Source organism: Austrofundulus limnaeus, unplaced genomic scaffold (assembly GCF_001266775.1).
Source record: "Austrofundulus limnaeus strain Quisiro unplaced genomic scaffold, Austrofundulus_limnaeus-1.0 Scaffold317, whole genome shotgun sequence".
Lineage (NCBI taxonomy): Eukaryota > Metazoa > Chordata > Actinopteri > Cyprinodontiformes > Rivulidae > Austrofundulus > Austrofundulus limnaeus.
The window spans coordinates 157,875-184,903 of NW_013952719.1; the positions used below are offsets into that span (position 1 = coordinate 157,875).

Here is a 27,029-nt window from a genome sequence, read left to right on the forward strand (position 1 = left end):
GAATCTGACGTGACATGTTCGTACGAACCCTTTGTACGAACAAAAGTAAGAGAAATTTAGGATAAGAATACGAACATGTTCTTGCAGGAGGCCCATTGTTCCCAGGTCCAGCAGGATGAGACCTGTTCAGTAGTGAGAGGGTGGGACGAAAAGATGGGAGACTCTAAAATCTCTTCTCCTGAGAAACTGGCACCAAAGATCTTATCTGCAGTGGCAGGGTGATTTATAATGAATATGAAATCTGTTTATGGGAGCATGAAATAAAACATGAATATCAGCATAAAARATTTTAGAGAATGGAGACAGTTTTATTTAGAAAGGATAACAAAATGAAACTATGCCCACAGATTAGCTACACCCTTACAGCTACTTTTATCTGCTCATTGAACTGGTGAAACATAAAGACACACAAAGTTATCTGCTTAGCAGAATTAACAGAGGTTCATTTGCAGCATTTGTTTTATCAGTTACCATGTTTCCAGTTTAAGACTTGTGGTATGTAAAAAAAAAAAACTTTAAGGCTTTATTTTGACCAAAAAATATACAACCAAATGAATAAGTCTAAATCATGAAACAGTTATATTATATTGGGATGAACCTGATGAAGTAATTTTAAATCTGCACCTCCCTTAGATAAGCATGGTAAAAAAAACAGCCCCTTGTTCTTTGCTTTGCTTCATTCAGAGGAACCTCGGCTATTGAGAAGTGAGTTCTTGCTGGAGGCGTGGACTCTGTTGAAGTTTAAAGCAATTGGATCCAATTTACCCAATCACTAATGTTTGGTTGTGACATATGTAGTGCGCCAGCTCAGCCATGAAGGAAACTAAGTTAAGAAGCTAACCAGAAATTGTGTGCACTGTAAACAACCATCCCCAATGAGATGGATGTAAAAGAGTGCTGTAGGCTTTGTGAGACAAATTTAGTTTAATTTGGAAGCCTTGTCAACACGAACTTACTGGCTTCAACCACTTCCCCTGCTGCCGTTGCTAAACTACAGRCAGACTAAAACAGCACACAAAATTGTYGTTCACAACTCCTCCTTCATGCTACATTCACACCAAACGCMTTTTGAGCAGCAAAAAACACGCCCAACGCCTCCACTTGGACACGCTACGTTCAGATCAAGACAGAGACTAGACGAGCGTCTGAAGAGGGAGGAGAGTTTTTTTTCCGGTCTGTCTTCGGCGGATGAAATAAAGATAAAATGAAGAAAACAGCTTTGTTTTATTTACTAAAGAGCAAGCAAATGTTGCGCTCACCAGATAATTAATTCACCAGATGATTTAGAGGCGGTTTGTTTGGTGAGATTCRCCACTCCAGGAGCTGCGTGCTGACGGACAATTTTTTTGTCCCGAACCCAGTTTAACACCGCGGTCAGTTTAAGGAGCTGCTGACCCACATTGGTGCTGATATCTCTAGCCAGAACATCAACTACACATGGTCGATTTCAGCTGAAGAGCTCCTGTCTGTCAGTTTGTGGGCAACATTCAGGAAACCGTCACGTGGAAAAATGATTCTCTCTGATTGGTTGTCAAGACGCATCGAGCGGCGAAAGATCAGATTTTTGAACTCGAGTATCAGCTGCTTTCGCCGCACCGCATGCACGGAAGATGCTCTGCTGCACCTTCCGCTTTCCTTGTCCGCTGCGCTAAACGGACCTGAGGTGCGTCCACCAAAGACTTTGCATGTAAAATGGCTGCTCCTACAGCTCAAAACACGTTCGGTGTGAACTTGGCATCAGATCTCTGATTGGCCTGGTAGAAATTCGACCGGTGAAACAAATGTCTACAGGAGAAATCCCAGATAAAGCAGTGAAGGGAACCTAGAATAGAGCARAACTGTGTAGGAAGGCAAGGGCCAGGCTACCCTCAGATATGTTAGTTTTTTTATTTCGTATCACCTTAGTACTTAGTTTGTAGGCATCGTGTGAGATTATCATCATTACATAAGTAAAGGACAAAGTAAATACAGACGAATGGTGGTGAGTTCCATTTAATGTTGACAGAGTAAAAAAATGTAGCAAGTCAGATAGAGGTCACATTTAATGTGAACATTCATGCCAAAAAATCAGAATTGAGCATTAAGACCTGCAGTGTGAATGTAGCCTTTTCCCCCCACTTAGCTTTAGTTGTTGCAGGCAATGGTGTTTGAACAAAAGAGCTTTTTTGTTCCACTTTGTTTGATGGGAAACTCGACCTGATGTCTGGACAACTATGGTAAAAACTGTTTGTTCAGTAAGAAAACAAAATCACACAGTTCTCCAGTTCCTACAGCTGAATGAACTGAATTTACCTTCTTTCTCAAAAGGAATTGCAGACTGGTGGCAGGAAATCTGCAGGTGGGGAAACAGAACTCAGTGGGGGGRATAAACTCCACACACCAGTCTCATGTAAACTCAGGTTCTCCTGATTGAATTCAGTATTTTAGAATGGAATGCACAGAAATTGTTTTATTATTAATCATAAAAAATAACCATTTCATACCCCTACATTGTAATATTTTCTTGAAACATAATTGAAATTCCCATCCTATATTCTCCAAAACATCAGCAGGTTCCAGTACAGTTTTGTTATTTGCGGAGCAGTTTTTCCATTATCTGTGTCTGCATGTCTGCGGAGCTTGTAGACAAACAGCTGCGGCTGCAGGAGAGAGCTTTCTATAAGCACTGACATCAGGTTTAGTGGAAGCTTTGACCACTCGAGTGTAGGGTCTCTCTACAGAGATTGCATCTTTCTATCGCCCCCACAACATCCCCCCACGATCCAGCCTCCTTTTTTTTCTTATCTGTTGGAGCTGYGTTTCATCTGCTCCACCTCTCGCTGATCTCTCACCTTCTCACAACTCAAACGGTCCTTTCTGTATTATTATTATGACTATTATTCTCCCTGCTTTGCTAAGCCACTTCGCCCTCTTTACCCCGTCCTCTTCTCTCCTGCCACCCCTTCCTTGAACCCACCACCCTTCCAGCTTTCCCTCCCCGTCCTGAACTCCCTTACCTGCCACCCCCCATGCTTTGTTATTTCCTCCTTTCCGTCTGATCTCCCGTGTTGCCTCGCCCCTGTTTTCCTCTGGCCTCCATTGTTTTCTCCTCTCTAACCCGTGTTTTCTCCTGATATACTTCCCCGTGCTTTGTTGGCACAGCGACACACCGGATCGTGGCCGCGCAGACACAAACACGTGTACGCCAAACAAGCCGCATGTGTACGTACACACCCGTGCGCTCGCCGATTGCCAGAGAAAGAGAGAGACAGAAGGAGATCATGCTCTGTTTGCTGGGGTGAACACATCGCCCGAGGCTCCGGCAGCGGAGAATGAAAGCTTTCACCTGTGAGATATTGAATGTGCGTTTATGGACTAGGGTGTGCAYGCGGATTGTTTGTGAGAGTGTGTCTTCGTGTGCTGTTTCTTTTCTTGTAATATAGCTACACTGATATTAGGTTGTGGAGCTTTTTTTTTTTAAAAAAAAAAAACCTCTTTCCCTTTGAGATTGCTTTGCCCGTTTTGTCCTCGACAAGTCTTGTTGCTTAAATGAAGTCAGTTTGATTGTGTTTTATTTTAAACAGGACAATGTTATTTTCTGTTCAGTTTTCCCAAAGATTAATTTGTTTCAAGGATGATGCAATGTGACTTTCAGGGTCAAAAATGGCACAGTCWGTAACAATTTAGGGCATTTGATATGGTTTGTGTCTTCATGGTTTTTTTATACTGTTAAAATAAATGTAATCAATCACTAAACAGATTTTAATTTACTTTTAGAAGCTACTGTAATCATTAGATGGACAAGTACAACGGATCAGCTCGATTCAAGATGGCTGCCACAGCAACGCAATCTTGTCAAACATAGAAATGTTTACAACTGTCAGTTTTTCTAATGTTGAGCTAAAAAATGGTGCGGCAGTAGCTGAGACTGGTCTCCAAAATTTACCTGGAGCACTGACTGAATGTCAGGATTTGTGTTATTAAACGTTCTCGCTTTTGTTAGCAAAATAGCTCATGAACCACTAAATGACTTGGATTTAAAGAGACAGCGTCAAAACAGGTTGATCTGAGACACACCTCCGAAAAAAGGGGTAAAAGATGGGCTTATGGAGTTACAATAAGGAGGAATTCAGACCAAAGCATTGCAGTTTCACTTTATATAGACCACAACTGAATGATTGAAATGGGGAAAAACGGATTTAAAAACATCTCCTTTTCCAATAAGTTTCTTTGTAACAAGAAAGGGACATAAAAAAAATTATGTTTCGCACTGTTCAACACCAAGAATAATTGTTAATGGGAGCATGAAACATATTAGATGTTAATTCAAAGATATCGGTCCAATATTTTTGAACTTTGGTACAAAAAAGACAACTTCAGCTAGAAGACCCTTCCCACAAAGGGAGAGACCTCAGTATACACTTTATGTAACTTGTCTTAGAAAAGCATAAACAATGTAGTTTTGAAATGAATCAAAGCATCTTGCATCAGAAGGGCACTTCATGGACTTTCTTCTCAGTGAAAATCAGTAAGTGTGATCCCCAATTCCTCTTCCCATTTAGATTTGACAAAAGACGAGATCAAATGATTCACAGACATCAGATTCTCATAAAAACTGGATGAATTTTTCACAACTGAATAACTTGAGTCAACCCAATTGAAAATGGCAGCTACAGCTAATTGATCATAAATGTCTCTACCTTGGTGAATTTTACAGCCGTTGTGCTCAAATTTGGTGTTGTTGTAGCTCATAGTCATTCATGACGTTTTGTTTTTAGGTTTTGAGGAAAATGGATCCAACTGCCATCAACAAAACATGGTCTTACCACTAGTTTACACTAGATGCGGTTCTGCTCCACTCCGGTCCGACCTCCGCAGCAAATACGCAGCCATTATAATCAATGAGAGYATTTACACTGGCTCCGCAGGTAGATTCGATTCGATTTGATCAGAATATGCAGGAGATGCTGACAAACAAAAGACATGTATTTTATTTTGAAATCAGAACTTTCAAAAAGGTGACAGTAATACAGTGTAAAACTGTGTTTGGAGTCTATCTTCCACAAAATTAGTTATTTTTGCTCTGACTTTATCACTGGAATTATTTTGTGATCTCGTATTTCCTACACACGCTTCTCGGACCTCCTGTGTTTTGCACCGGACCAGACCTGAGCGGAACGGATGCTGTATAAAATGTGGTGCAAATGAACAGGTGCGAACTGTGCAGTGTAGCGGAGCGGAACCACAGGGGTTAGTCTAAACCCTGGAGTGAAAAGTGGTTAACAACATGAATATTTTTTTTGTAGAACCTGTTTAGTTAGGCAGCACTAAAAGTACTTTTACCTTTCACTTCTGTTTCTGCCATTCAGAAAAAAAAAACAGAGCTCAGCTTGAGACACATGGAATTGAAACAAATGGACCTTTTGAACAACCTTTAAAGATATTTCCTGGACTGAGAACTTTTTTTCCCTTCCCTAAGAAGTATGAGGTTTCTATTTTTCGCCCTGAAAAATCCACCATGTTCCAGAGGACCCATTATTTTTCTCTCACCAATCACCCTATCGATTGCATGCTCCGAGTGGAGATTTAAGTTGGCGCTATGTGTCTGCAGAGAGTTTCACTCGGTGTAAGAGAATCTCGYGCATAATCTGAGCAGCTCCACTTATGTATTCCAACGTCTCCACTGGTCTTTATGCTGACTTTGCTTCCCGGTTTTCCCTCGAGCTCCCATCACTTCACAAACTTGTGGCTCTACATTGAGGCAAGTTAAGAGAGATCAGTGCCAACAGTGACTGACAGCGACAGCTGCTCCTTTACAGCTTCTTGTGTCGGATGTGTCAAGCTTTCGGGCGCACTGAAGCAAATCATTATTATGTTTATTTCGGCAGACTTCAACAGCTTTTGTTAACATGTGATTAAGGTAACCATTTATGGCACCTACATTCTGCATCAATCTTTAAAAAAAGCCTATAAAATATTCAAACCATCTCTTAGACGAATGTGTGATGAAGTAACCCATTATTTTTGACAAAAGGTGATGACATGATGACAACTGAAAAGAAAAATAATGAACAAATTGAGGATATTTTATTTCAGGCTGCTTTGTTTTGTCGTCTTCCTCTGTGGCAGAGAGCTGCAACCTCACCAATTAAAGACGCCTCTTCTGCCATTTAAACAATAAACAAAAATGTCTCCAAAGCCACAAAATCTACTTAAACTGATCATCAACTGGTGGTTTGCAGGCCCCTTACAGGACAATTGAGGGCTCTTTTCTGGACAATGAAGGTGGTGACGCCAGCACAGCAAACTCAAAATAAAATAACTTGATTTCATATAAATATATAATTAATGAATTTATAATAATAATAAAAATGTATAAAAAATAAAACATGTTAGAACAACAGAAAGAGGAATAATAGTTTATAGTTTATAACCCCTTTGATCAAACTGAAGCACTGAATTAGGCCATGAGAGTTTTATTTATTTATTTTTTTTGGACATCTCATTTGGAATAGTTCAAACAAGTGTAAATATTGAGCCAGTTTGTTGAAAACTTGCTCGTGACTTTAAATTATTTTATTTCTTATGAAGAGACCTCCCTTTCATTATACTCCTAAATCTTAATATTAAATTGACTTGCTGTATTTTGGAAAACCTCTTAATTTAAATGTCTTGTAGTTTGTTTACAAACCTTTTTTTTCTATTCTGCTTGCTTTAAATATATGGAAAAATGTGGGCATTTGGTGGGTTTGAGAGGATAACATTGTGAGGCTAAACGTGGCTAATGGGCTAAAGGGCTCGACACACGGGAGGCGACGTCGCTCTCTCTCCATTCATTTCCTATGGAGCCTGTGCGGTGAGGCGACAATCGCTTGCCCTCCTCCAGCCAAGCGACCGGCGAAAATAGTGCATGTGAAATTTCGCGCTCGTACACGTAGACGTCCACACGCTAGCTTGCGACGCGACATGTGAAAGTTGAAAAATGTTGAACTTTTGTCGCTGTCGCTTAGCGTACAACCAATCAGCGAGGGTTTCATTGACTGACCAATGAGAGGAGAGTATGCTACACACTGTCGTTAGCTAACACTTTCACCAATGATTACTAAAAAGCTTTGTGGGAATTTATTGGCACCAGGGTGAAGTTTATGGTCAGTTTTTCGTCATAAAATTGTATCTTGATGTGTGTTTGTTTTTCAATATCATTAGCATCGCAAGATTTGTTTAGTTTACACGTCCGTAATGCACACCCCCCTTCAGAGTCAAGAACCAATCAAATTTTGTGAAGACAAGCGATCTGAGAGCGYGATTCAAAACGCTGCGATCGCTATCGCGTCCCGTGTGTCGGGTTTCACCCTGACTGAGATGACAGACGTTAATCGCTGTAGTTTGTCGCTGCCCGTGTGTCGAGCCCTTAACAGACTATGAACATGATCTAAATCAGTGTTTCCCAAAGTTGGGGTCGGGACCCAAAGTGGGGTCCCGAACCATCAAGGTGGGGTCCTGAAAAGATTTTCTGAATTAATTACGTTTGCCTTAGTTGTTACAAAGGAGAGAGGTTACTGTATTTAAAATGGATAAATGTAGTATAAAAAATATTGTTACTATGCCCATGTTTAGTTGACCTGATACAAATGTTTATCATCCAAAAATAGTTGGAGGCACAGGTCTTTACTACTGAAAAAGCTGAAAAGTTTGGGAACCACTGATCTAAATAGCATGTGTCCCTTTTTGCAGTGYTTCCCCAATCTGTAGAGGGCGTCCCACCCTTTTAACAGAACCAAAAGCCCTGCCTATCAAAATGCACCCAACCACTTCCAACAAGCACCCTGCCAAGTTCATAAGGGAAACACTGTTATCYTTCAAAAATTTACTGAAAAAATTAACAGGAAAATTGCTGACACAGGCCTTTTTTGTTAATGTTATGAAAATCAATAACAAATTGTTTCCATGTTGTTTTTACTCAAAGTTCAAAGAGCTCCAGACCCGTGGGTTTCAGCACTCTGCTCTGTGGGAAGAGTTGCTTCAGATGAYGAAACATTTCTATCCTGGTGGGATTCATCTCTTCCAGAATGACAAGGCCTCCATCCATTAAACATTAAGGGTCACTAAAATGGTTTGATGAGTTAGACAGTCGGACACCCATCAGAAGCATCAAAGCAGCATGCTGGACAGCTAACCTGATRGGCCAGATGGTTTATTGTCGAACACAACCTCACAGATCTCCATGTAATTGGGATTTCACACTAAATGCAAGAACTTGCCTGCTTCAGGAGATAATTAGACGACATTATTCATCTAGAAAATTTTACGTAACGTATTCAATGAATTTTAAAATTGGTGCAAGTGAAACTAGTGTTCCTTGAAGGAATGCATGTTACCCACTGCTTTCCATGCCAAAGATTTAAATAAAGATCTCACCCAACCTGTWAGCAACCTGAGTATGWGTTGGAGATGACTCAGCTACTATCAGACCAAACCTTAGCCCAGTATCTGCAAACCTGACTGAGTAATGACCATTTTTGTGCTTTCCAGKGTTGATAAGCTGTGGTGGCCATCTTGAACAGGGTTGACTCTAAAAYTGAATAAGCTGTAGCTGCACATCCAACAGTTATTTTCAGTTTCGTCAAAATCTGTCCATTAATGAGATATTTTAACAGATGGATAGGATCGAAACGATGATCAGTCACCTCTCACCACTGTGAGCAATAATAAAACTGCTCCACCTGCAGAACACAAGAGTGATTAGATGTTTTATTAAAACAGCTATAATCACGCTTCCATGAAAAAGCACAAAATCATCAACTCAGTTATCAAACCAGTTTTTTCTAAAAGCTGTTTTTACTATATGGGAGCAACAATAATTAGTAAATTTAAATAATGTCGATTCCCTGGCTGCTTCTTTATACAAAGAGAATAAGCCACTGAACTATCTGTGCTTTAAACTTTCATGTTCATTCCCAGAAAGTTTTTGACAAATATTTTTTAAACTAAGTAGAATTTCTACCTAACGAAAACCATTACCAAAGCTGGATGACAGAAAATGAAGTTTACAGTAAGCTCACTCACTGGACTGGATCATTTTAAATCCTTATTCATTAAGTGATAACATTTTCAAATGTTACTGAGTTTGAATGAASATGTTTGTCTCACTTCTCAGTAGATGGTGGTGCCTGCAGCACTTKGTTATTGGTTAAATAGATCATTGTGGTCATCAGATCCACTGGGGGTTTAATGATTTTGGTGAGTTTAGGAGATCACGGAATTGCTTGCATCTGTATGTGTGTGCATGTGTTCAATTGCYTGTTAGCAAAATATCTCCTAACCCACTGAACAGTTTTTAATAGAACAGTCAGGGAATAATCATTGGATGTACTTCTACCGATTAAGCARATTCTGTAGTACTTTAAGTGAAATCTTTGTTGTTGTAGGACGGATCAATAAAAGAAACCTTAAATAAGCTGAACCTGTACAAGCTTCAGGCGTGTGATAAGATCAAAGTGTTTATTTCTCAACTGAAAAGATTAAGGACTCATTTAAACTCATTTTATCTGTCAAGTTCCTTTATAAAAATGTACAAAACACAACTAATATAATGTAAAATCTCTTATCCGTTCTCAACACAATAATGTCTATAAATGTTGACAAACTTCTACATTTAACAAAAAATGGTCACGGCTGATAAGTTACTAAAGGTTTTGACTAAGCACGAGTTCAAAAATAACCCTTTTTAAGGAGCTACTGGTAATATATTTTAGCTTTTGTTAGCAAGGTTTTAGTACCAGGTCACATGTTGAAAACAAGGGCAGCCCTCAGTGATTTTATGAAGCTGTAAGTTTAGGAATGGTATAATCCTGTATAATTTTGGCCTGAGAGCCATGCAGGTGAACACCTTTTGCAAATTTGAAGAGTGATGGTTTTGTTTGTTTTATTATTATTATTAATGGAAAATCGCATTAAACATTTTTAATGTGTGATGTTTAGTACAATACAAAATGGATTAAAGGGATCCCTGATTAGTTGTAACATTAGACTTTATTTGATAAACATTTATTCTAACTGTAAAATAAAGATTGTAAAAATACTGTAGTCTGTTTAGTTTYGTAAATTTTAAAAATATATATTTTAACACGGACGGAGCCATTTTATTTAGATGCAAAGCATTCTGGGTAAATGATGACATGGATAGGTCCTCGGTGTGAGCGAGCTATATCGATCCTGAAGGTTAATCTTGAACAATATCTGATGATTGGCACTTTTAAATGAAACCAGAGAGCGTTGACAGTGAGGAGAAGGTAGAAATGACTCAGCCTGGAACTGAAAATATGGATGGAGGACAACAGAGCTGCTTCATGGAAGAAGAACCTCAGCTTAGCCTGTTAGCCTTTGTGCTAGCACTGACGCTATATTGCCTATATGTATTAGCTCGGTGCTAGCGCGACAAACAAGCTAAACTGAAGTCCTCCATCTATATTTTCAGCTGCAGACAGTCATTTTTGTGTTCCCCTCTCTGTCATGTGGATGGAGGACCTCAGTGATGAGAGGAGAATGCGTAGCGCTGAGCTAATAATACATATAAATGGTGATAGCATCTGGGCTAACGCTGAAGCTAACAGGCTCGCACCGATGACCTAGTTGACATCATCATTTACCCAGAATACTTTGCATGTAGATAAAATGGCCCCCTCCATGTAATTTATTTTTAAACTTTTAGTTTAAAAATGATAAAAACTAAACAGCCTACAGTATTTTTACAGTCTTTGTTTCACAGTTAAAATATATGTTTATTAAATGAAGTCTAATGTTACAACTAATCGGGGATCCCTTTAAAACCTTTACTGACTTTTACTAAAATAGTAGACTTTTTTGTTACCAATCAAAATCCCCGCTAAATGTAGCAAAAAAAAATTAAGATAAACAAATGTTGATTTAATCAATAATAAAAAAGGAAATTGGACTTCAATAAGAGACTATTGAGTGGGCATAATTTACATTCAAATCAATCAATTTTACTTCTGTCTCTTTCAAACCTATTCTTCTATTAATCAGTTTTATGCAGTACACTTTGTTCAGCGCTTTCATCTCATTTTTATAACAGGAAAAAAATCTTTCAGGTGAGATTCTAACTGCAAACCAGAGAAATTGTCACATTGTTTTTATTGTCTGTTTTTGAAGAAAAGTGACTCATACCACACTTTTGCTTCCAAGAATGGATTAAAATCTACTTTTTAGGAAAAAGAAAAGAAAAAAGTAGGCCCAACATATTAGAAGAATTTATTGGGTTTTCTTTTTTTGTTTGAGGCTTTTTGTTCTACAACAGGGGTGTAAAATAAATCTTCTCTGAGGGTCACATGAGAGTTATTGTAGCCCTCAAAGGGCCAGTTATAGGTAACCAATATTTTTAACGTTTAACTTCGACTTAACAGAAATTTTAACGTTGCTCATATTATCGCTGTGCATGGCTGAGCACTGCTAACAAACAATAACTGAGTCCTACCWGGTATTTCCTGCATAGAAACACATCTTCTTATAAACATTAAAAAGTACTACATGTACGACTAACTTACTATTAAAAGTAAAAGTAAGAGAGTTTTACTCACACTTGAATTGTGGTAAGTCTTAAATTCTAAACTCTCCCACTTTCCAACTGGGAATTCCCATAATCCACCTGCATTATGGGAGATGTAGTTTATGGTTGRTGCTGGCTTTAAAGCAGTTTATTTTGAGATATTAATACAGGGCTATTTAACTAAACTGCTCAAYGGGCTACAGTTACTTTAACCAAAAGCTCAGGGGCATGAGAAGTATTATCATACTTAACCTTTTAAATGAGTTTATTTTGTTATAGTGAATCATAAATTGAAAGTTTACCATTTTATATAAAAACTAAAAAAAAATGTATATGTTTTGAGGGGGCAGGTCCCTTTTGGTAGGCTGGACAGAATACATGTGTTCTACAATGTAACATTTTTCACCAAAAAAAGTACACATTTGTCCTTTCACTAAAATAATATTTATGTTGTTGAGAGTTTAAAATGAAAAAAAAAATTGAAATTATATAAATTCATATTAAAATTTTTGTGGCCTGCAAGTACTTTCCACCAGCTGATTTAAGCCCACATGTCCAACAGTTTAGACTCCACTGTGTCACAGTGGCACAAATCTTGTGTGTATTCGAGTCCACACATCTCCTACAGATTTGTCTCCTGTTGCTTTACAACGTATTTCGAGTGGTAAATTACAGTTGAAACACAGTGACTCCTGCCAAGTCAAAAAAGAAAAGAAAGAAAGCAAGAAGCCGTGGGTATTTGTTAGTGGTAGTGAGAAGCTACGCAGTGTATCATTAGACTGAAGAGGCCAAGCAGCTAATTCTAGGGCTCCTTCATGAAGATGGACTCCTCCTGATTACGCTTCCACTTCTCACTGATCTGTCTCAAAAACACACACTGATGAGGTCTTTGCTGTGCTTCTTTCATCTGTTGCACTCTGTACAGTATGCTTTGGAGAGTCRTAGGAAAAAGCTTTAAAAGGTTGTTTTTTTGTTTGTTTTTAAAGCAACTTCCTGTGGTAATTTTTCCTTTAATTCCTTTTTAAACCAGTCAATCAGCAGGACCGTGTTACTTTCTTGGAGTTATGCAGAAGAATGACGCTCCCCGTGTGTGTTCGTGTGTGTCTTCTTGTTTCAGTGTCAGTGGGTTACGAGTACGAGTCGTGTCCCGGCATCATCCACTGGGAAAGGAGGACCGCTCTGATGCAGGGGTTTGAGCTCGTTCCCTCCAGCCTTGGAGGATGGTCCCTGGACAAACACCACGCCCTTAACATACGTAGCGGTGAGGACAACACTCAACACAAAAAAATTWATTAGATTTACTTTTGATTATATTTAATTTGTTTTGGAGAAGCTGACCTTTTTCAAAAAGCACAAAATTATTACATTTTTAAGTACATGTATACATCTGTATATTTTAGCAATTTCCATTATGGAGGTCATGGTTGCTTGGTGGTTCTGTGGTCACTTCTGTGGTCTTGTAATCCTGAGCAGCAGGTTTGAGCCCAGATTGCATCAGGAATGGCATTTGGAGTAAAACAGTAATGCTATGGTAATCCCTGAAGAGAAGAACAGCAAAACAGCACTTTAAATTGGATGGATGGATGGATGGATGGATGGATGGATGGATGGATGGATGGATGGATGGATGGATGGTTTCTTCTGGGCATTACAAATATGCTGCTACATGGAGGATTTTATGGTGCTTGTTTTTGTTGACATTGATGATAAATGGTTTGAACAACACACTGAGGAACTAGATCCTCCCCTCAGGAACTCTTCAAACTCAGACCGAGCTGACAAAGATTAGGATGTTTCATTCACCAATGAACTTTATCAAATTGTGTGGAAAGGACACTATAAAGCTGTCCAACTGAAGAGGAGGCGATTCATTTAGGAGACACAAAGAGTCGGGCACCTCTCAAGAACAGGAAGATAACAGAGATGCAACAAGGAGTAATAGGAAGTAGAGGAGATTGCCAGGTTGGGGCAATACATTTTTATTTTTCTGGCTCTGGAAATGGCTGTGGCTTGGTGGTTTGAATAATCTTTGAGSTCACATGTCCAAGTGTCCCTGGGCAAGACGCTGATTCCCTCACTGTGTCCAAATTCAGGGATTCCATCCATGGAAGGACTTGGCCAAGTCAAACGTGGTCATCGTGAGCCAGGTCCTTTGTCAACCGTGAAAACTGGAAGAAAGTGGCTGTGAATTTGGACAGTCCAGCCTTCTGCTTTATACCTGCCTCTACCTCGATGTATGTCCAGTAGCGTAGCAACTGTGATGGCACTAAACAGAAGCAATGAAGATCTAAAGTAGACTGAAATTAGCWAAATGTTTATATATTAATATTATTAATATAAATTAACAAAAATACCTTGGAGGCAATAAATGAAAAACTAAGGAACATGATTTCTGATGAGAATATTTAAAAACATGTCTATTCAAATGATAAAACCTAACACCACAACTGCTTTAAACTTTCAATTTTTGTACCACCAGATTTTTATTTAAAACTATTCTTGCTCTGTCTCTTGCTTTGTCTGGCATTACAAAAAATGAATCTCCTGGTCAGCACGCAATGCATCTCGGGACATGGTGGGCTGTAAAAGATACACCAAACCTGTACCTCTAATTGGGGGAAAAGGGGGACACATTTGTGAGCTTCAATTGRAGGAGTCTTCAAATATGGACAGCCTTCGGGACATCACTGTGATTTGGCCTTTGAAGAATGCAGGACCTAAATTTGGACACAGCAACAGTCTCCAATGTTTGCCCTATCAGTGTATGAATGGGACCAAAAGCCCTCATTAGACTCTATCAAACGATTTATTCAGCTTAGCTTTTATAGAAGTGTGGAAGAGTGCTGTATGATGGTGTGTGTGAGTTATGAAAGACAGATTTTGTTGTAAGGTGCTTTGAGAAGCCTTGTTGGCTAAAAAAGTGCTATCTAAATATACACAATAGATCCTCTCATGAGTGATGTCACTCTCTGGCCTACAGTCTTCTGATGTCCAATCTTCAGTACCATTCAGCTCATTTGGAACTKCAGCCAAGTAATGATGCCGATCCCATGATGAGCCAACTTGAGTAGGGCTGAGTCGAGACTATGTAAAAGTGGCTCAAATGTGCATGACCTCATTGATCTTAATGTCAAAAAGAAAGAGCTGATTCCACGTTTTTATTCTCACCTAAACAACGTATGACAAACTCCGGCAGCACAAAAGTAAAACATGTCACCAAATACAACCAAAATACTTAAGGTTAGGTTCAAAAAAGAAAAAAAAGAGGGATTTTATTACCTCCTGGGTATATACTGACTCAGACAACATGTTCTTGGGGCTTTTAAAGATTTATTGTGTTTCTTGTTTCCCAGGAATCCTTCATAAAGGGAAYGGAGAAAACATCTTCCTGTCCCAGCAGCCCCCTGTCATCAGCACAGTTATGGGGAACGGTTTCTATCGCAGTGTTCCCTGCGGCCCAAGCTGCAGTGGTGCGGCTCGGGACATGATGCTGTTCGCTCCCGTGGCGCTGGCCAGCGGCCCTGATGGATCTCTGTACGTTGGCGATTTTAACTTCGTCCGCAGGGTCCACCCTGATGGATACACCAGGACCATACTGGAACTGAAGTGAGCTCATTGGATTACTTTGTAAAACATTTGTGCTTTTGTTGCATGACGAGATATTTGGAAACATGTTTTTTATGCAATTAGCCAGGCTGATGTTGGTTRGTGCTGCATTAGCTGTGCTCAGCATCATCTGCAGCTGTGATCTGTTTGATCTCAGTGCAATGCTCTCAAGTTTGTCTTTATGCAAAGGCAGAGCCTGTGAGGTTCACACATCACAGGCCTTAATCTACCTCTTTAGGATGTGAGAGCAGCTTTTCTGTGAAACAAAGACACTTTTTTCTGTGGATTATGATGATATCGCCTACTGCGCTGCAGGCACTACATTCTCCATTTCTGTATTTTCTCAAGCGTGGAATCTCGATGGGATTGCACAGTCATTTGTCCTGTGGAGTGTTCTCCTTATGTAACTTTACTCTCTCATTTGCTGTCATTATCRTACCTCTGACTAATATTTCTGGTTTCACTGTGTCTCTATTTGATACTTCCCCCTCCCCGTCCTCCCGGGGAAGAGATGCCAAAAGCTTCCTGTTTAGGTTAATATTTAATGTGAAACAATACAGCCATCTAAATCAAACCTAATCCCATTTTATGAGAAGAAAATTGACCTATTTGTATGAAATTTTGAACAGTTCTTGTTAGCGTCATAAATAATTTTTGTTACCTTCTCTTTTCTTCTCTTCAAACACCCATTAATGGCTTATTATCAGGAACCGGGACACCCGACACAGGTGAGAACTCCTCATTAACAACATCTTTATATAAACGTACAATCACACAAACACACTGAAGTCTGTATCAAGAGGCAAAAGCAGGACTTGTTGGAAAACGCCTCACAGCTTTTTCACTGGGTTTGTTTGCTGTAAATTGCATTGACCCGACTTCCTGACAAATACTCTACACACCGCAGCCAGAGACTGTGCACACATTCTCCCTTCTGCAGTCAGATCCATCAAATCCTCATTTAAAATTCCACCAGGCGATATTAAATTTGTACACYGGAAATCAGCCAAAATGTCAAGGATTTCAATTTTTTTAGAGGATTACTAAAAGTCTGTTTGGAGAATGCATCGGTTCACYCGCTTTCTGAGCCGAAATAAAAGCACGAGGTTGGAAATGGCTTCACCATCATCCCTGGTCTCAAGCTTGGTGGTGCTATGAGCTTCGTGCACCGTGTTTGACAGAAGATTAGACAGATGTTATAGGGTTTTTGTCTGTGTGTGTGTGTGTGTGTATGTTTCTGTCTGCAAGGGCACCACTATCTTGGGTTTTATAGAGGCAATTGTGCATGTTTGTGTGCTTCTGGCTGCTTGTGTATTCGACAGATCCCATTTCAAAACACAGAGGTCTTTTTAAGATAGTCTCTACCCTGCTTAAGTTTCAGGTCACGCAAATATGATAACTGCATGTTTGTCGGACAGCGTGCACTTACTGTATGTCTACACACATGTCTGTGGGAATATAAACAGGCAATCCGAAGTATAATTTTCCTTCTAGTAAGCTTAAGACATCGATTCCCAACGTCCACAGCAGGGTTCTGCTATAGTTGCCAGGAGATAAATAGAAAGGCTCAGATGTGGCTTAAAATTGAGAAAATCAAGATTACCGGTAGTCTTGATTTAAGCAAACTACAAACCGATTCATCTACTGCAGCTAGAATGACACCAAGCAGAATAAAAAAGTTTAAAGAGCTGGCTTTCTTTTTTGTTGAACTGAAAAATACAGCAGCAGATAGTAGGGCATTAATTGTCAAAGTACTTCAAAAGGACGAGTACAGTCGAGGATTTGGACAAATATAATTTCCATAATTTCATGAAACAAATATTTCTTGCAAATCAACCAGTCAGACAAATAAAAAAAGGCTGAAGCAAAACTTCCCCAAAAAAGCTAAAATAAATTAAAATAAACTTGTTAAAAATATAGATCCATCCCCTACTTTCACTTTGTTTTGTCCGGGTTGGTTTGTGGGTGGGCGTTGCGGGGGGTGGGGCGTCTGTTAGCAAAACATCTCATGATCTGCAAAACAAACTTTAATGAAACCTGCAAACATATTATGTGTATATGCAACTAATAAAGTTTTGGATTCAGGCTGATTCAAAGTGGCTGCCACAGACAACTAATCTTAAAAAATCACTGTAATAATTAGAATCCCATCAGTTTTAGTAGCTGCGTTTCCATTGACCATGAAAATGCACAAATTAGAATTTCAAAAACGAATTTGCTCAATGRAAACACGTCAATTTTGGGAAAAAAATATGTTTTTTGACGAAATGTTTTTGCGCTAGGAAGAGGTGTTTTTTTTGGCCATATCGAAAATGATGTATTTTGCAAAACTGCAATGGAAACACTTTTTTTGCATCACGGGAGTCATGTGATCAAGAACTGGCTGTTTCTACTGGCGGAAAAAACGACGAAGAAGAAGACAACAGGAAGTAAAAGTAGTGGTGAAATCACCGAAGTAGTAAAAGAAAGTATTAAACTATCCGACTACATTTTCCCAAAAATGCAGCATATGTAGCCACTCCCAAATATAAGGGGCTAGTCACTCGAAAGCCTCGTTAAGACACCGATGTCTCCTCTGATGGCTGATGAGTGCTAGTGTTGTGGTAGCAAAATGCTATGTGTTTACATCCATTGCTGCCATGTTTGTAATGACTTATAGCGAGAACAAGCGTATTCACGCTTGACTTTAATAGTGTTTTTTTTTTTTTACTTAATGGAAACACTGCACTTGCAAAACAGTTATTTTTTTCGACATTAACATAATATCGACAAAGTTTAACATTTGAAATGGAAACACAACTATAGATACAGAGCTACAATTTGGTGTGGAAGTAGTTGGGGCATACTGACACCCAGTCAACAGATCTTTGTTTAAATTTATTAAATTTATTTATTTACCGTTATTTAAACAGGCAAGTCCCATCGAGATCTCAGATCTCTTTTTCAGGGGAGGCCTGGGCCTGAAGGCAACCTATTGTACATGTTTTTGGGGGTGTACCCGTGATGTTGGGGGAGTACCCGGAGGAAACCCACTCAAGCACGAGAAGAACATGCAAACTCCACACAGAAAGACCCCAGGTCCAAACCAGGGATCGAACCCAGGACCTTCTTGCTGTGGGGTGTCTGTGCTAACCACTGAGCCGTCGTGCTGCCACACTAAAACTTTGCCGTTAACAATTAGCAAAACATCTCATGAGCTACTGCGTGATTTCGATGGAACTTTCAGAAAATAATGATTAAAACTGATTAACTTTTATAGCTAATCAACAATAGCCAAGACAAAAATGGTTATGCCAGTCCATTTTACATTTTTATATTGAGCTAAAATAATATTTTAACTCTATCTTTCAACATTAGTTCTAAATGTTTACATTTATTCAATTTCAAGTTGATTCGGAACTAATTGGATTTTATTAAGTGTGTAATGTTCTATGTGGGGGGTTTAAGTCAGTCAGGTTTTTGCGTTGCTGTACATTTAAATAGAACGTGTAGAATCACAGATTTTTCGCTGTATGAACTGGATTCTTCTTAAGGCACTTTGGATTCTCTTTCTTCCTTTCCCTGGAGGTTTCTCTTTTAGTTCCTGCTTCCGTTTTTTCCCCTCCGCAGCAGCTTTTTACGTTAGCAATATGTCAGTGCTTTCCTTTTTTCCCCCTCTCTGTTCTATTGTTCTCYTAAGCCAAATGCATCAATAATTTAGCCATATTCAGCTTTCAAAGCTTTTCACTGTGAATTCCACCCAGCATGCCTATCAGCCAAAAAGTGGGCTTCAAAACAAGGTGCTCTTTGAAGAGGAACAAAACGGGAACTGCTAAAAACACTGTACATTCTTCCCCTTCATGAGTTTGATTGAGGAGTAAAGCTAAAAGTTGAGAAAGTCCTCAGCTATGTTAACTGAGCCGAAACCCTTGATTCAGCCGGGAGTGGCAGCAGCGGATCACTTTGTCGGTCAACTCTGATCATTGTTTTGTCATTTTAACCATGGCAAGTCAGAGTGAGACTGGAAGTGATTGTTGTTGTTCGTTTTTTTTCTTCCACTGGATGCATGAACCTGGCTCAGAAATGCAAGAATCTAATTGGGGAAAGTGTTGGTTGAAGTGATTGTCAGCAGTGTGCTATGCTTTTGGTCRCTTCAAGAGGCCCTAACCAACATCATATGCTGTGCTGAGCAGTGGCACACTCTGAAACTCTGTGAATAAGTCTCAGAGGGTCCAGTTTAAATTATGTATGTGCAGTTCAGGGCTGAACTTTGTAAACAGTTATGCACTTAATGGAGTAGATGACTGACAGCACCTCTGTCTGTGGTTCTGTTTTTGTTTTTCCAGGGCTGTGGAGAGGTTGAGGCCAATATCAAAGGGATGCTTTTTTTTCTCTCTTTAACAGCAAGAGTTTGCAGGAGTGAAACTGTCCAAATAAACCAGGTGTCTATGGCTCTGAGGCCATATATGGCTTTTTATGTCTCGAAATGAAAGGGATTTGACCTTATACGAAAAAATAACTACAGCTCATTAAGCAACAKGCTGACATGGAAGCAGAACAAGCTTAAACTGAGAGAGGCAAAGGGAGCAGACACCAAGACTGGACAGGGTTAAAGGTTAACAACGCTGACGAGGAGATGAGGAACAGCTGAGCTAAACGAGACATGGTGCAGGTGTGAGTGGGCGTGACCAGACGAGGAGCAGGATTTGAACTGAGGGGAAACCACCAATCGAGAGAGAGAAAATAGGATTTGCCTCTGTTATTCCTGAGCTAAGCATAATTATGACGCAAAGAACAACTGATTGTTTATAAAGAGTGGAGATGTTAGCTATTCTGATGGTGTTGCAGTGAGTAGAGCAAAATAGAATAGAAAGAGTGCTCATATGTTCAGATTCATACTATTAAATGCCTATTTTGGCTTTCTCATCTGAAAGCTGCCCAGAATCTGTGTATGAAATATATGAAAGTATATTTAGATTTACACAATCTCAAATAATAGTTAGTTTTATGTGGGTACCTGCTCATAGTTATGGAGGGAAGTGATGTGGCAGATTGTCTAGCTAAACAGCAGTGGCAGATCTGGGATTGTATTTATTTATTTTTTTGAGTAAGGGGTCACAATGTTCATAGTAGTAGTTACACATCCTTGCRCACAAATCCCCACTTTTGATAAGATATATACATTTAACCAGTCACACATATTCAGTGTAATTTAAAAAAGCTTCCACAGTARATTCTCTTTACCAATTTTACGYACATTTTTACTGTACATAGATAAAATACTCTCAAACACAGCATGCAAGAAAATYCAGCCATCGCTTGTCAGTTTAACGCCTTTTTCTGCAGGATTGTTTACATTTTCTTAAAAGGAGAAGACTTCTGTGAGCTTGATTCATGCTGGACTTTCCTATTTGACTCATTAGTGCCACTAGTGTTTAGACATAGAACTGCATCCACCGTCATTGCCCTCAGCCAAAGCACAGATGAGYGACAGGACAGGGCCACTTCAGGGGTCCAGTCARATTTCAGCTTGGGCCAATGCCCCTGTGGCCCAGCCCCTAGCACCACACTTGCTAAACTGTCTCTAAAACAAGATAGAACTATAGAAATAGCATTTAGTAAATGTGAAAATATATATACTGTATTAGTAAGAACCAAGAAAAATCTGAATGGCAGCAGATTTGAGAGGAGGTTACTAAAGGTTGTCTGTGGTTTCCTATACAACAGACAGTTGGAAGAAAAACTGAAGGAAGTCGGGGGAAAAAAACAACAATTATGACAAAGATTGCGATTAGGACATTTTGTGAATAACRCTGTAAAACACACCGCACAGATATATGCTGGTATAGTTAAGYATAACRCGTATCTTTCTGTATATTGTGTRTTATGTGTAAATTATATGGAAAGTATCTGTGTCTTGTTAATACTAGAGAGACATGAACAGCCGGAAACAAATTCCTTGTGTGTGTCAACATACTTGGCCAATAAAMCTGATCCTGATACAGAGTTACATTTAGTGTGTAAACATCCAACAGGTAGATGTGAGTGTATGGGCATAGAAACAGCAGAACATGGAATAATTCAATTTCAATCAGATACCCTGCCGGAATAATTAGCTGGCAAATGGAAGAGATGAAGGCCACGGATGTTAAGACTCGGAAGCTACTAACCATGCATGGAGGGTTCCACCCCAAATCCAGCACCCTGAGACTGTACACAAGCCGTAAGGAAGGAGGCAGAGGACTAGTGAGTGTGAGAGCCACTGTCCAGGATGAAACATCCAAGATCCATAAATACATCAAGGACAAAGCCTCAACGGACGATGTGCTCAGCGAATGTCTCAGGCAATGGGGAACAGAAGACGAGGTGCTAGAGGTACCATCATGGGAGGACAAGCCCCTACATGGGATGTACCATCAACAAATAACTGAAGTGGCTGATATCAGGAAATCCTACCAATGGCTGGAAAAAGCTGGGCTCAAGGACAGCACAGAGGCACTTATCCTAGCTGCACAGGAACAGGCCCTAAACACCAGAGCAATAGAGGCTCAGATCTACCGCACCAGACAAGACCCAAGGTGTAGGTTGTGCAAGGAGGCCCCTGAGACAGTCCAGCACATAACAGCAGGGTGCAAGATGCTGGCAGGGAAAGCGTACATGGGACGACACAACCAAGTGGCGGGCATAGTGTACAGGAACATCTGTGCAGAATATGGACTGGAAGCCCCGAGATCGAAGTGGGGAACACCCCCAAAGGTGGTGGAGAATGACCGAGCTAAGATCCTGTGGGACTTCCAGATCCAGACAGACAAGATGGTAATGGCGAACCAACCGGACATTGTGGTGGTGGATAAAGAACAGAGGAAAGCCGTTGTGGTGGATGTCGCAATACCAAGTGACCACAACATCAGGAAAAAGGAGCATGAGAAACTGGAGAAATACCAGGGCCTCAGAGAGGAACTGGAAAAGACCTGGAAGGTGAAGACCACAGTGGTGCCTGTGGTCATCGGGGCACTCGGGGCAGTCACCCCCAAACTGGAGCAGTGGCTAAAAAACAGATCCCAGGAACAACATCAGACATCTCAGTCCAGAAATGTGCAGTTCTAGGCACAGCTAAGATACTGCRCAGAACCCTCAAGCTCCCAGGCCTCTGGTAGAGGACCCGAGCTCAGAGGATGAAAGAGACCACCACAGTCTCTGGTAAATTTTATTTGGACAGYTGGTCATTTCATTGATCCATCATCCAGTGTGATCTTTGGTTAAAAATCTGTCAAAATTAAACTAACCTTGTTCAACTTACGCAAAAGGCAGTTTTGCATAACTATAATACGTTGCCATTTTAAGAGTCTTAGAAAAATGTATTCCTGCAAACAAAATAAATTATACATTTATCAAAAATATTASAAAGGTTAAAATTAGTTAAAGTCTGCTTTTAGTAAGAAAAAAGAAGTTATGATGGAATATAAAACATAATGGACTTTGTTCATTATTCACTCTAATCCTGTTTTATTATTTCAAAGTGAGGAATTAACATTAAGCATTTTCAGCAAATTGACTGTAATTTTTAAAAAGCTGGCGTGTTTATTTTTTCCTTTCCTTTATTGTCAAAATGTGACAAACACTATTTTTGTTTAATGATCATTTAAGTTTGTTTGAGTTTTCAAGTGATTTTATGGCTCTGGACACATTTTATTTAAAAGGAAAAAAAGGTAAAAATGTTTTTTAGACTTTAAAGGTCGATGACTTGTGAAATAAACAGAAATATTCAGGAACCTATTAGCTATAACACAAAAGGTCTGWAGTTTAATTTAAATGTTGGTAAAATAGAAGCCGAACAATATTTTTTTCTTGATATATTAAATTTCACATGAGAGACATTTTTTATTGAATAGCCACAGGAGAGAGAGAAAAAAGAGCACTTTAACAGGATGTCTTTGCGTTTAATTAGCAGGAAGCCTTTGACCAGACCCGGCTGACACTGGATTTCACAGTACTACGTAATTGCTTTGAACCCAGTTAGCCACCGTGTTTAAAGTGCAAAATTTAAATTCCTTTTCACTTGTTTTGTGTGGTCATTGTGTTGAGGTCTCAATAGTTAAACACAATGGCCTCCTGATATCAAAGGCTTTGTGTTTAATGAACTGGAGTCCTCACACATAGGTGAGTCAAGTCTCCGACTGCAGCTTTACGCCAATGGTGTTGGCATTGATTTTACATGAGTACAGTACACCTCACGGGCAATTTAAAAAGGAGGAAAATAAGCATCAGGCTCACACAGACAGAAGAAGCTTTTAACATGAACAGCATGAAAGGAAGGTGATTGTGTAATAGCACCTTTTTATGTGTTTGCATGTGTTAGGACATTCTAATATGAACCACTGGATGAGTTTAAAGGAAACTTTCAGTGAGTAATCACAGCATGGACATCTCCAACTGATTAAATGTAGGAATCAACTTGATTAGTAGACCACAGCTRAATGACTTTAGAAAACACAAAATGGTTGTAACGCATTGAATTTTACACATACTGAGAAATAATGTGACATATAATCAGGGTTTGGTGATATCGGCAAAAAAGTTCTTCTCAACTAACTGTGGCATTTAGCCAATAACTATTAAAATGACTATTATTAGATGACAGTTGCACTTGTATGTTTTTGACTATGAATCAGTTGCCCTGTGTTTTAAAATCATACCCACGAATCTCAGTCAAACTAGCTTCCAGTACCAGGTTTCCCCCACATTTTTTTTCCTTTTTGCGCTGACTTTGATCCGTTTGTAAGGGACGGACTGATTCGTTTRTGGATTCTCAGCGAATAGATTTGTTTTTACCATTCACGGGAGGACAGTTTGTTTTAGCCAAACTTGCCTAGATCTGCATCTTCTAGCTTTCTTTTTGCTCCRGTTTGTTGTGATGTTTCAAGTGAAAACGTTGAAAGTGTTAGCTTTAGCTCCGTGCCGACTTCTGTCATTCCACCTTGAAAGTTCGTCCAAAAATACATCATCATCCCGCATCACTAGTCACAGTAATAGTGCCAAATGTTAATCAGGACACACAATACAGTTTTGCCCAGCCCTAGTGGTTATGGCTGGGAGTCCTGCCCAACTCGTACTTTGAGAGCYGACAGTGTGAAATCTCATTTGTACCAGGGGTGTCCGATCCTGGTTTTCTAGGGCAGCGATCCTGCATGTTTTACTTTATGTTTCCCTGCTCCAACACACCTGAACCAATGATTGAATTCCCTTTTGAAGTTCTGCAGAAACTTGTCAATCACCCATTTATTTAACATATTGAAAACTTACAGGTTTTAACTTGGGTCTCTTATCAATTAATAGAATAAAATATTTCCTTTGAGAAAAATACTCTCCTTCTATAAAGCTTTAAACATCCAGACCTTATCTTAACTTAGATAAATAGCATCAAGTCTATAATAATTTTCACATTTAGCTGTTTTAAAAACCTTATTGCTTGTCTGTCATTTTAGTATTTTTATTATTTTATTCATGATTTAATGAAATTGATTCTTGCTATATTTTTTGTAATAAATTACCATAAAAGACAAACCTGGTTCCTCATCTTTGAGTATTTTTGGCCTGAGATAAGAATTCCCTGCATATCTTATGAAGTCAAACTTAGATATCTATGAGTGATTAAAAACGTTGAAAAAAAAATTGAACTACTTTGACTTGGTGCCTGAACAGGTTAAAAAGTGTAGTGCAGGTCAGAAACAGTTGTCCCCCTTTCTGTTTCTCTCCTACTACTCACTACACGGGATAGTGACCCTGAAAGGCCAGGATTAAACAACCCCTGGTTGTTTTGAAACTTTGAGGTTTCGTAAAATGCAAAGTACATGTGTATCCACAACAAGGGAATATTTGTAGTCAACGTAATTTAGGACAGCAACCAGTTGACCTTGTAAATCACAGAAATGGCTGTAAACCATTCTATTTGACAGATATTAAGCTAAGATCTGGTGTTGTAGCTCAGTCGTCTCCAACACACGCTTTGAGAGTCAACAGATCGCATGAGAATTTTGTTAACTTAACAATTAAGGAGACCTCTAATTTAAATCTATAAACACATTGTGTTTTTGAGAGCTCTGCTCAATAAACTTTAAAACAGCAATAAAAGAAGAACAAAAATATATAGAAGTTTGTATTTTTCATTTGGCTCCAGCCAGACTAAGTTATATCACTTGTCTGAGTTCATATTTGGTCCTTTTTCTTCAGGTTATTCCCACTCTGTGATATTGCTGTACCTTTTTTGTTTTGTTTTGTTTTGTTTTTTTTCTTCCCGTCACTGTTTTGTCTATGTTATTGCGGAAAATGCTCCAGTGAAGGATGATAAAAATAACTCTTAAAGACATCAAATAAAATATACATCATATAAATTGAGAAACGCTGGGAAGCATGCATGCATAAAATATGACTGATGAAATACGGCACATACAGTTGTGTTGGAGGTGTCACATCCAAATGAAATTGTGTGAGACTGTAGCTTATGTTAAAAAAATTACACATGCATAAATTAAGCTTTTTTTCCCCCACCTCTTCAGATAGAGATATGCGTGTGGCTTTTGATCTGTGCCTGACACAGGGATAGATTTCTCCTTACAGCGTCAGTGTTATCAGTTGTTTGAAAAGAAATTGTGTGGCGTGATGTCACATCTGCATACTTTTTTCATTTAAAGAAAAAAGAGCCGAGTCCTAACGTACAAGTGAACCATCATATCAAACTGAGGATTAAGTCAAATTTGGTCAAAATGTACTAAGCACATATTCAGATTCCTGTCTTTTTAAGCTACATTTTGAAACTTGATCATTCTGATATCATGAGCAGTTCCAGAGATGTGGCTTGATTTGTCTTGCTAATCTAGATGACCCTTAGGATTTTTGTCTAAATCCTTCTTTTTAGCTAATTCAATGAGAATTTCTTGATGTCATTTGAAAGAGGAAACAGAAAAACAATAAATGGGATTTTCTAGCTGGAAAGAAAGAAAAAAAGCTTTGAAGAAACAAAAATTTCAGGTTTTTTTCTGATGAAAATCATGTTGGTACTGCTCAGAAAAGTGCTTCAAATTCTTTAGAATTATATTTTGGACATTTCATTCAAGGGATTCATCATAATTTGACAAAATTCTATTATAATAAATCATTCAACCAATGCACTAAAGCTGCTTAGATCTCTACATATACCACTTTGTGACTTAATCCTCAGTTTCATGTGATGGGGCACAAAACAAGGATTTTTTTATGTATCATTTTAAAAAAGTGCATTCCCACTTGATAGGTGGCATTTTGCTAAAACACTATTTTTCTGTTTCTGGGGATCATAGAAAGAAACACTATTGTTCATATCTTGAAACACAGCAAACCAAGATCCTGAACAAACTATCGTGGTGAGGTTCAAATATGAGCCAAAAGACCTCCACAAGTAATCAACTTTATAATACATTTACAGCTTAACTATTAACAATTTTTTTTATTAACAATTTATTTCAAACATGGAAAACAAAATAAAACAATGATAAAAAATGATAATAATGAAATTAACATATTTGAAAAGGAATGGGAAGAAGTAAAAAACTTTTTTAATCCCACCCTTCTCCATGGCTTGTTACAAAATAATAATAATTAATTCTTCTTTTTTCTTATTCAAAATCACAATTTCATGAAGATTTAAACAACAATCTGTTTACCTACTAAATTATATAGTACAGAAAATATTTATAAAGATAAACATACATTTATATGCAGCACATACGCATACACACATGAATGAATACATACAACATATATACACAGTCCCAAACATACCATATATTGCAAAACAAAGTAACCACAAAACAAAAAAAGAAACAATATTACATGTATACACACATATATATATATATATATA

At 38.7% G+C, this 27,029-nt stretch overlaps 1 protein-coding gene across 1 annotated transcript in view; it reads left to right on the forward strand.

Annotated features, from left to right (window-relative positions):
- The window catches only part of tenm1 (teneurin transmembrane protein 1), a gene marked incomplete at its 5' end in the record, with an annotated part of 152,539 nt that overhangs the window by 24,526 nt on the left and 100,984 nt on the right, over window positions 1-27,029 (forward strand). The window contains 3 exon segments of the mRNA XM_014022069.1: window positions 12,663-12,806; window positions 14,899-15,151; window positions 15,859-15,879. Coding sequence (XP_013877523.1) covers window positions 12,663-12,806; window positions 14,899-15,151; window positions 15,859-15,879 — 418 coding nt within the window.